This window comes from Triticum aestivum, chromosome 5B (assembly GCF_018294505.1).
Source record: "Triticum aestivum cultivar Chinese Spring chromosome 5B, IWGSC CS RefSeq v2.1, whole genome shotgun sequence".
NCBI classification, from domain to species: Eukaryota; Viridiplantae; Streptophyta; class Magnoliopsida; order Poales; family Poaceae; genus Triticum; species Triticum aestivum.
In genome coordinates this window covers 561,296,154-561,306,351 of record NC_057807.1, presented here as the reverse complement: position 1 = coordinate 561,306,351, position 10,198 = coordinate 561,296,154, and the positions used below count along the sequence as shown (strand labels likewise).

The 10,198-nt window shown below is 47.6% G+C and overlaps 1 protein-coding gene across 2 annotated transcripts; it reads left to right on the top strand.

The window, feature by feature from the left end:
- Nucleotides 1-334: 334 nt before the first annotated feature.
- Nucleotides 335-5,111, top strand: LOC123113230 (protein Iojap-related, mitochondrial). 2 transcript variants are annotated; one of them, XM_044534416.1, is made up of 5 exons: nucleotides 336-701; nucleotides 1,454-1,541; nucleotides 2,730-2,827; nucleotides 4,622-4,728; nucleotides 4,837-5,111. In XM_044534416.1, the coding sequence occupies exons 1-4, from the start codon at nucleotides 417-419 to the stop codon at nucleotides 4,688-4,690; spliced, it is 540 nt and encodes a 179-aa protein (XP_044390351.1). In that variant the 5' UTR covers nucleotides 336-416; the 3' UTR covers nucleotides 4,691-4,728; nucleotides 4,837-5,111. The 2 variants fall into 2 exon arrangements, with proteins under 2 accessions (XP_044390352.1, XP_044390351.1); XM_044534417.1 differs by having other exon boundaries at nucleotides 335-701; nucleotides 4,622-5,111.
- Nucleotides 5,112-10,198: the final 5,087 nt, after the last annotated feature.

Below are 10,198 nucleotides of genomic sequence, written 5' to 3'. Positions count from 1 at the left end.
TCCACTCATGGCCGGCGTCAATGCGTAGCAGCCGCTCTAGAGCGGCATGAATGCGGGCAGCTTCGGGTGGGAAAGGGCACGAAGGCGTGCGTGACAGTGGTTTGGACGGACGTAAAGCCCCCTCCTTCAATTTGCTCGAAAAATGACTTCTGAACAGGCCCGTGGATAGATACAGGACCACTTTAAATGACAAAACACGTCCGTGTTGGAGATGCCCTAAACCCTTCTAAATTTCTTTGAGACCATGGGGGGTCAAATTAAACAGGGCCACGTCATCGTATAAACCCATTTACTTTACTGTAAAAAAAAATTCCCTAGGTCTTAGCAAAGCTCTTCTTCTCGGTCGCTCCTCGACCTCGGGGTGGAAATCGTAAAAGCTCTGGCCGGAGAGAAACAAACCCCTTTCCTCCGCACCGATGTTCTCCGCTGTTCGATCCCGAGCCCTCGGCCGATGGCGCCCGCCGCCGCACCTTCTTCCGCGCCTCCTCTCCTCCGCCGGCGCCTCGTCGGCTCGGCCGGCGGAGCTTATCGAGCTCTCGGAGGTGGAGAAGGTGCTGCACGACGTCCGGGCGGGGGACGTGCGCGTGTTCCCCGTCGGTGAGGGCGGGCTCCACGGCGGCGCTTGTGCGGACTACATGGTCGTCGCCACCGGCCGCTCCGACTGGCACGTCCGCAACATCGCACAGGCCATACTCTACAAGGCACGCCCCCTCTCTCCCTCCACCCTGTTTTTTTTTTAATGTATGATTTGGGCGAATGTTTGCTACTTTGGTGATGTTGTGACTGGAATTCGCGAGGACGCAATATGACTGCTTTGCATTCCATGAATGATCTTCAAGTATTATATATCTAACTAACGGATTTTAGCTCTAGGAATCCCTAAGGGTCCAATGATTTGTTTTCATAGAACTAACCAATTTTACTTTTAGTGCTTTGGTGGACTCGTCTGCTGATGATTCTTGAGAAAATGTGACTAATATGGATGGATCAATATATGGGTGAGCTGCAAAGATGGTCCAGTGATTTGTTTCATGATGGGTGATTTCGATTGAACTGAAGCGGGTAGTTCTGACAAAGGGTGGATTTTATTTGCTCAAAATGGAGCATCAAGAGGATACATACACAATGAGCACACACCTTTCTGCATAGTTAACCCCTTAGGCAATTGCATGTACTATGCTGCCACAGTGTAAGGGGAGTAGAAAGTTAATTATCAATGCCCCCCCCCCTCCTCCCCTCCATCACAAGCTGGGGGTTGTTAAAGAACTGGCTTAGTTCTGAGGTTCTCGTATAGTTTTCACAATTAATGCTGTTTAATGTATTTTATGATATATTATCCTGTGTCATATGGAGTTTACAGGCCTGCTTCAGTGGCCATGCCATGTGATTTGAAGTTTGTGATCATGTACACAGGCTATACTAATATGGTACTGAAATTGTCCTTTTTCATCAGATAAAGCAGAAACAGAAGGGCTCTAATCGAATATTGATGCCGAGTGTAGAAGGCCAGCAAGCTGGAAAGTGGGTTGTCATTGATTCTGGTAACATCTAAACTTCATATGTATCCCTGCAATTTTCTTTGTAAGATTTATTTTAGCAATGTATAGACTGTCACGATGAAAATTGATTTAAGCAATTGAAAAGGAAACCTAACTGTCAAATCTAAATAAACCAAAGGATCCTGTCTAAAGGATCTTATATAAACTTTAAAGAAAAAGGAAACTTAAGACAGAGGCTTATCTCTGGAGTCTAGACCAGATTTACTCATTACGATTTGTGGCCCCACGCTACCATCCTTCTTTTGCATGGTTTAGGGCCAGCTCTAGGAAGTATTAAGTAACTTCCTTGTACAAGGCTTTATACCGGGCTTCCACCATTGAAGTTTGCTGTAAGTAATCTTGAATTAGCGGCACCTATAAAGGCCAAGTACTTTAGCTGGTTAGCTTCCTTGAACTGTTTTGTTTGACAGCTGATCCTTTAGAGCGACGAAGCCCTGTGATGGATATTAGGGTGTCCCTTTCCCGACCAAGAGTGAGGGTTTATGTGTCATCTGCTGTGCTTGTTCGTGTTCACGAGACGAATTTCATGGGAGATTGTCTTGGATAAGAGAGCAGCAGCTAATAACACAATTGGATTCCGTCTTAAATGATTGGTGGGGAGTGGGCACCCTTCTGGGTCATGTTTCAAGCAGATATGTGAAAAGGCTTAGTAACTCTGTTCTCACGACTACGTGGTCTATCTGGGAACACTGGAATTACTGCGATCAAGGGTGCCAAACCTTCGGACATCGGTTCAAGGTCTAGCAATCAAAATTAAGGGAAGGTGCAGACTGTGGAGATTGGTAGGCTCTAGACAGTCATATTTGTTGCGGGGAATAGCAGCTGGCTTTTTTGTGCTTCTTTCTTTTCTTTTTTTGATGCCGATGTTAGTTGCGTCTTGAGCTGCTTGGCTTCTGTTGTAGAGCTGTTCTCTATGTATGAATGAAAAGATACTCGACGCTCAGGCACAGATCCGGCCAAAGAAAAAAGAAAGAAATGGGGTATCTCTAGTTTCTTTAGTTTGAGGTTTGAAATGGTTATTTCTGATTAAGTTTGTTGAAGTCAGTATCTGATGGTCTGAAGTCTAGTTTCTTGTGTTTTAGAATTTTGTAACCATGGTGTACCTGTCTTTGAAGTGGCTCCTGTGTCAATCACTTATGTTTTGCACTTGTTCTGAACAATTAACCTCAGGAAGTATCATCATCCACGCGCTTGAAGAAAGAGCAAGAGAGTACTATGATTTGGAAAGTATTTGGACAAAGGCGGTGTCCCCTAACATTTCTGTTCAGGTCAGCCAAATATATTACTTCTCTTTGTTGTTCTTTCCCATGACAGTTGGTATCAGGTGTGTCTAATTAATGATAAGTGCAAATGCATCGTTGATATTTATGATTTAATAAATACCATATTACTAAAGTTACTATGCAACTGTGTGTATGTGGACTTCATAATGAATATTTGTTTGGTGCCTTTGTGTTGTGATATTGACGTTTTAATATGAAATATTTGTTGACTTTGTAATCCAAAATGCTCTTAGCAATACTGGCGTTAATAATGCTTTATCTGAAGTGAGTACTTAATCCCAGTATAAGGGAACTGGCATTACCGTTATGCTGGGAAAGAATAAGAAATTCTATGTCAGAAGAAAACAGATGTGAATGAACTTACCATGGACTTTAGTGAAGACTATTCCAAAAGGTAGCTAGAGAATTGATGCTCTTTCTGGACATTTTTTTGAAGTAGTGAACTAAGCTCTCTTACGTGTATTAGATCATCCAAAGTTGATTTATCTGTTCAATTAATCCAGTAATTGAGCAGTCTAGGATGTTGAGAATCATAATAAGATATTTTAGATAAGCTTTAGGTATTTAAGTTAACAGTCAACCTGAAGGGAATTACAATTCTGTGCCATGTGAATTGCATGTCTTTTGCTCTGTAAGTGTTCGACTGCTAGGAGGCCTTGATCTTCCAATCGTTTTGGGAGGTTGGCTCTATCTGGTGATTATATGGCTTATAAATGTGCTACTAGCGGAGTGTTCCATATCCAAGCAGCAACTGGACAGAAATTGTGATTTTCTCTGGGTTGTGGATAGATGATGAATTTAGGATGTTTCAAGATCAAGGGGAAAACATTTTATTAAATGAAATACAAATTGAAAAAATGGCCCCAGCGTTGCTCCCGACGGGCGACACGGGTGGCAAAACCCTATCGCCGTCTCTCCTGGACTTTGCCTGAGTGGTGGATGGCGACAGCAGGTCTTGTCCACACAGTGACACCATCCTTGAGATCTAGCGGGACCATGTGGTGCTCCTCAGCAGATGGGCGGCGGCGGTGCTGCCTGAGCCGCCTGGATCTTGAGCGTGGGCATGGTCTTTGCTGTGTCCCTGATGTTCGGTCCGGTGGCAGATTCGTGCTGCCCCCCCCCCCCCCCCCCCCCCTTGCCCTGTCATTGAGGTTCCTCCCTCCTCTCCAACCTGCGTTCAACCATTGGTCAGCAATGAGATAGTAAGGCACACAATATTATCTCAGTGCTGACCAGGTGAACCATTGGCTTTACTTTTGACCATTAGGTAGGGCTCCCAGCCACTGGTTGGTCAATGTGCATCAGTAACTACAAAATTGAAGATGCTTTAAATAATTAGAGGGATCAGGCAACACCTTATGTTGGGTGGAAACTAGTAGATCGAATAGTTAGCGGTGAGACTATTCACAACGCATCATTTGCTTGTCAACCTTTGCTGTTAGTGAAACTATCTAATCTTTGCTTTTCCAATGTTAGAAACATATGGAAATAAAAAAATATTGAATTATACAGATAAATGTGCTGTGCACATTATTTTAAAATTCCCCATTGAAGAATCTGTTTGCAGTTGAATGGATCAGAGGCCTGGAATAATTCGTGTTGTTTTAATCGGATAATGAGGGATGAAGACCGATGGTTACCCTTTTTTTCTCATGCCTGCTCTGAATTTCGAGATATGCTAAAAATGGTCCTTTTTAAAGCCGCAAGCGAGGCGCACATAGTATTTTTGTTTTTGTTGTACTTCAACAGTTTATCATCTTACATTTCTTCTTCCTGCAGGAGTTGGAGACCTCACTTGTGAAGACGCGCCGCAGGGACCTGTCGCAGAAACCCATGAAGAGCATTTGAGTTAAATGTGCTGCGGCCATGATCCATCATCTGTAGTGGTCAGTTTTCCAACCCTGAAATCCTATTTGGATGCATCATCCAACGAACCACAGGGTCACACCACGGACCTCCACTAAGACAAGATGTATTTACGATTTTGTATGCAGGGTTTGTTAGGTTGGCAGCGTCAAGCTTGTTTGTGTCAAGAACATTGAAGGATGATAGGTTTGCAAGGCTGCTTGTGAATGAGCCCGTCTGGATTCGTGACACCATGACGTCTCTGTCAAGTTTGCTCCTGTTATCTTTTATCATTTCGTCGTTTGCAAGTTCAAGCCAAGGTTGTGGGCTTTTTTTTTCCTTTCATTTTGTTATTCACCCCTTCATTGGATAGTAATCATAATACTATGATACTATGTGGAAGCCAAGGTAACACATTGGCCAATTTAGGGTGTGTTTATTTGGGCTGCAACTTCTAAGTTGCAACGGCTCCGGCTGAAAGGAGCAGCTGTAGTTGTTAGCTGTGGCTGGAAGGCTGGAGCTGAGGTGCAGCTGTTTGGTAGTTTTCTTGTAGTAGCTGTGGCTGGTGCTGAAATGTGCCATCATATTAGCAAATAAATGTACTCCTAAGCTTAATGCACAAAAAATAATAAGAGATTAGCTCAAGTAGTACTAAGAAAGGTTCTAAAGACAGTGGGGCTCCTGCAGGTAATAAGAAGTTAAAAAGATGAAGCCCATTTCTTTGAAATCCAAGAAACGTGCTACTAGTGGCACTCCTGCAGGAAAATGAAGCCCATGTCTTTCAAATCGAAAAATTGTAATAATACCTATAAAAATGGAAAGCGGAAGAGCCAAAGTAATGAGAAAATGACTTTTAACCTGTGCACTTGCATGGCTAGCTATCTCTCTAAACGCATAATATACCATAATAATGGACCGAGTATAAACAACTCAACCTATTAATATACCGAAATGACAATTGCCACATGTTTGATCTCTCGGCTCATCATGTAAACAAAAAAAAATCCCAAGTTTCGTGACGTTTCAGCTCATATTTTCTATAAGAGTGATTCTAGGGCGACATACATTTTCTCACAACTGAAGATGAAGCCAAAATGCCCCTTCCTCCCGGGCAATATTCTATACACCCTCCGTTCCATTATTTAGGACTAGGTAGTACTCCCTCCGTTCCTAAATATAATTCTTTCTGGAGATTTTATTATGGACTACATACGAAGCAAAATGAGTGAATCTACGTCTATATACATCATATGTAGTCCATATTGAAATCTTTAAAAAGACTTATATTTAGGAACGGAGGGAGTATATAATATCACTTTCGGCTCTATGGATACTTTCTCATCCTTCTAACGCTCCCATGAAAAAACACATACACATTGCCAAAGACCATGTGAAAGGAAGTACATCAAAATTCCTTTTCATTTAATGTGGAAGTTAGATTATTTCCTTCACTCACAAGGAAAAGAAAGATTTTTGTCAACAATACTGCGCATAAAAAGACTTGCAAGATGCAAATGCCATGATGTTCACAAGGAGTACTTCAAGCAATAGCATAGGTAAAAACGCTAGGCAGGAAAGGTAGCCCATAGCTTCTGATAATGGCTAGTGTGATGTGAAGATACGGGAAAAAAGAAAATAAAGGCTCTGAAGAAAAGCTGCGCTGACAAATTCAGTACCAGCATACACCGGCAACTGGCTCGCCTTTTACCTTCTGTTTTTCGAAACTGCTGCTGATGTTGGGAGGGCAACTCCAATGCGGCAACAATTTCGTCTGTGCGCATCCGTTTGAGTCGAAACGGACCAAAGCCTCCGCCCAACGCGCGGACCTAAACTCATATCGTGTCTGCTCGGTGTCCGCCTGGACGCATTTCAAGCTCACATTTGCATCTGGTTCGCCGCGGGCCCACCTGTCGGTCGTCCAACCACCGTCCGTGGTCATATTAGATGCGACCGCCTAACTCGGGCCTGCCTGGCAGTGGGTGGCAGCGCCGCGTGGACGTCTTTTTTAATGCAAGTGTGTGTGGGGGGGGGGGGGGGGCTTATGCACTACATCCCATCTAACATCTTGCTACGCTTGCTCCCTCGTCGACGACCAAAAAACCTTAGCGCACCGCGCCATGGGCTTCTTCAATGGGAAGGGCAAGAGCAAGTTCTGCCCCGACGCGAGCTCATCCCACGCGCCTCCTCTTCCGCCGCCGCTGGCTCGACACGGTGGGCCGCCATGGGAGCGCAAGAGGCACCACATCCCAGTCCACCAGGCGCGGTGACATTGAGAGTGCCGTCAACTTATGCAATATCCAAATGTTAGCTTGCTACATGACTGGCGTCTGGACCCGCATCGCATCCCCATTCCGGCGGTGCCATGCTCGTCACGGGCGCATGCCGAGGAGGTTCGTCGGCGCCACGAGCTCCTCACGCCGGAGCAGCGTGCGATTTGTGTGTACGTGCCTGACTCTCCAAACTGGAAGCGCTGGTTCGCATTGGAGCACGAGGAGGAGCGTCGCCGCGGGGGGAGGGGGGCTTATGCACTACATCCCATCTACATCTCGCTACGCTTGCTCCCTCGTCAGCGACCAAAAACCCCTAGTGCACCGCGCTATGGGCTTCTTCAGTGGGAAGGGCAAGAGCAAGTTCTGCCCCGGCACGAGCTCATCCCGCGCGCCTCCTCTTCCGCCGCCGCTGGCTCGACGCGGTGGGCCGCCACGGGAATGCAAGAGGCACCACATCCCAGTCCACCAGGCGTGGTGACATTGAGAGTATCGTCAACTTATGCAATATCCAAATGTTAGCTTGCCACATGGCTAGCATCTGGACCCGCATCGTGTCCCCATTCCGGCGGTGCCACGCTCGTCGCGGGTGCACGCCGAGGAGGTTCATCGGCGCCACGAGCTCCTCACGCCAGAGCAGCGTGCGATGTGTGTGTACGCGCCAGACTCTCCAAACTGGGAGCGCCGGTTCGCGTTGGAGCACGAGGAGGAGCGCCACTGCGGGGTTCAGGTCAACCACGACGTCCCCCGCCGCCCCCAAAGGTCTTGCAAGAGGAGGAAGAGGTGGAGGCCGCGTACCAGGTCGCGCTCGAGGCGGCCCTGCAGCGGGCGCTTGAGGAGAGCCGGCTCGAGGAGGACGCAGTGGCACGACTGGAGCAAGCCCTCGCCTTGTCGGCAGCGGAGGACTCCATCCATGCTCCCCTTGCCCCCTGGCCGCCACTGCTGCATGCGCTCGAGCCCAAGGTCGAGGCCCAGCACGAGCCCACGCCAACACGTAAGCGCTCGCCGCCACCACTCGATTGGCCCGAGTTGTCCTACTCATCGACAGGTGGGCTCCACGAATGGGTGAGTGCGTCTCCCGTCCACTACGCTGCGACGTCAGAGGAGGAGGCGGCCCACCAAGAGCGCTGGAAGGCGCACTGGCTCGCGGAGGAGCAGGCTGGCCTCCTCCTCGGTGAAGCCGCCGCGGCGGAGGTAGTTGAGCCACCGCAGGCGGCAACTCTTGCGGCAACGGCGAAGCCCCGCCTTGCGCGGCAGCGTGATCCAGTTGGCGGGAGTGAAGTGCACAGTAGGTCCTTGAAGTATTTTACGGGTGTCATGTAGGTAAACCCGGGCATGGACAGCCCGGCCCGACGACCCGGCCCGAGCCCGGCCCGAAAAACCCGGGCCGGGCCGGGCTTGACATTCGGGCCGGGCTCTGGCCTTGTTTTGCAGCCCGGAAGATAGTTCGAGCCGGGCTCGGGCTTCACTTTTCATGTATTTCGGGCCGGGCTTTCGGGCTTCGGGCCGGGCTTGCACGTGCGTACACCGAAAAATAGCGTTCGGGCCGGGCTTTCGGGCTTCGGGCTTCATTTCGGGCCGGGCTTTCGGGCTTCGGGCCGGGCTTGCACGTGCGTACACCGAAAAATAGCGTTCGGGCTGGGCTTTCGGGCTTCCGGCTTCATTTCGGGCCGGGCTCGGGCTTGAAGACAAGGAGTATTTCGGGCTTCGGGCCGGGCTCGGGCTTGAGAAATGAAGGTCGGGCTTTTACAAGCCCGGCCCGAAACCTGGCCCGGCCCGGCGTTTGCCCGGGTTTACATGTAGGTACACAAACTATGAAAATTGTCATCCAGGTTCTCGAAGTACAGTAAGTGTGTCATGCTAGGAAAAATATAGGTCCTCGGACTACTTTAGTGTTGAACTGATATTGGACCTGGATGACACACATAGCGTACTTGAGAATTTGAATGTTGGTTTCATAGCTCGAGGACCAATGTGACATCTGTGAAATAATTCGAGGACATACAATGCAGTTCACTCAGTTGCCGGTAAAAATGGCAATTTTATCCGCGGGTTCCGTACCCGCATGGGCAGGGTATGGTTACACTTTTATATCCGTGGGTAGTATCCATACCCTACCCGTTAAGCCATGGGTAGGGTATGGGTATAGCGTTGTACCCGCGGATATACCCATACCCTACCCACTTGTGAACTAATGTTAAGGTGTTGTCAATTAATTTTAATTTGTCATGTGACTCATCTACTCCTATTGACTTATGGGTATGTTGTGATTTCTTAATTTTGATAGTGCTCATGTACTCATCTACCTATTATTGAGGTGGCATAATTGATTTTTCTGTCAAATGTGATATCATTGAGTGTAAACTTGTGAACAACTTGTTCTACCCGCTGAGTATCCAATGGATACGGGTACTGGTCGGGTATGGGTATGAGTAAACTTCTGTACCCGTGGGTATGGATATGTGTAAAATTTGGTACCACTGATTTTACGACTATGAATATGATATTGCTCTACCTCGTCCGTACCCTACCGGCTGCCATCCTTAGTTGTCGGCGTTGGCGAACCTGGCGACGAAGGTGGCGAGGATGGCATCCTCCACCCGCGACCACGCCCCCCGCTTCACCCTTGCATTGTCGCAGCATGCCGAGTTCCCCAACCATCCAAGTCCAATCCTCCACCTCCGGAGCAGTGAATGTATGTTGTATGTGTTGATCTCCTGTCTCCATGCTAAGAAGGGAAATTGTATAAGAAAACCATCATACCAGATAACATCGTATCTCCTCTGTCTCGTAATACTCCCTCCCTCCCAAAATACTTGTCTTTAAAATGAATAAAAAAGATGCATCTAAACTAAAATATGTCTAGATACACCCTCTTTTATTTATTTTGATGACAAATATTTTCGGATAGAGAAAGTATAAGACCTTTTGACACTAGTACTAGTGCTAGATAACTACTGCTCCTAGCGAAAGAAACAGCCTACTAGGATACTACGAATTGTTTCTGTAGGGGCAGCGGCACGCTGCATGCGCGCGGCCCAGTTGTTTTTCTCTTCTCTTTTCACTCACTTGGATTAATTTACGTGACAATGAACTTGGTTTTTTCTTGGGTATAAATTTGTTGTACGCAGCATCATCCACAAGTTAATTGACGCAGCAGCATCCTGGTGCAAGGACGTCTTGGTAATTGTTGTTCTGCGTCGCCTCGTCGACGTGTCACAAGGATGACAGCGGCGTCCAGTGC

What these genes read in the sequence shown, in the direction of transcription:
- LOC123113230 (XM_044534417.1), top strand. Translation starts at nt 417, where the DNA reads ATGTTCTCCGCTGTTCGATCCCGAGCCCTCGGCCGATGGCGCCCGCCG. An exon ending in CACAGGCCATACTCTACAAG is followed by an intron (nt 702 to 1,453) that starts GCACGCCCCCTC and finishes CTTTTTCATCAG; the next exon opens with ATAAAGCAGAAACAGAAGGG. An exon ending in CCCCTAACATTTCTGTTCAG is followed by an intron (nt 2,828 to 4,621) that starts GTCAGCCAAATA and finishes TTCTTCCTGCAG; the next exon opens with GAGTTGGAGACCTCACTTGT.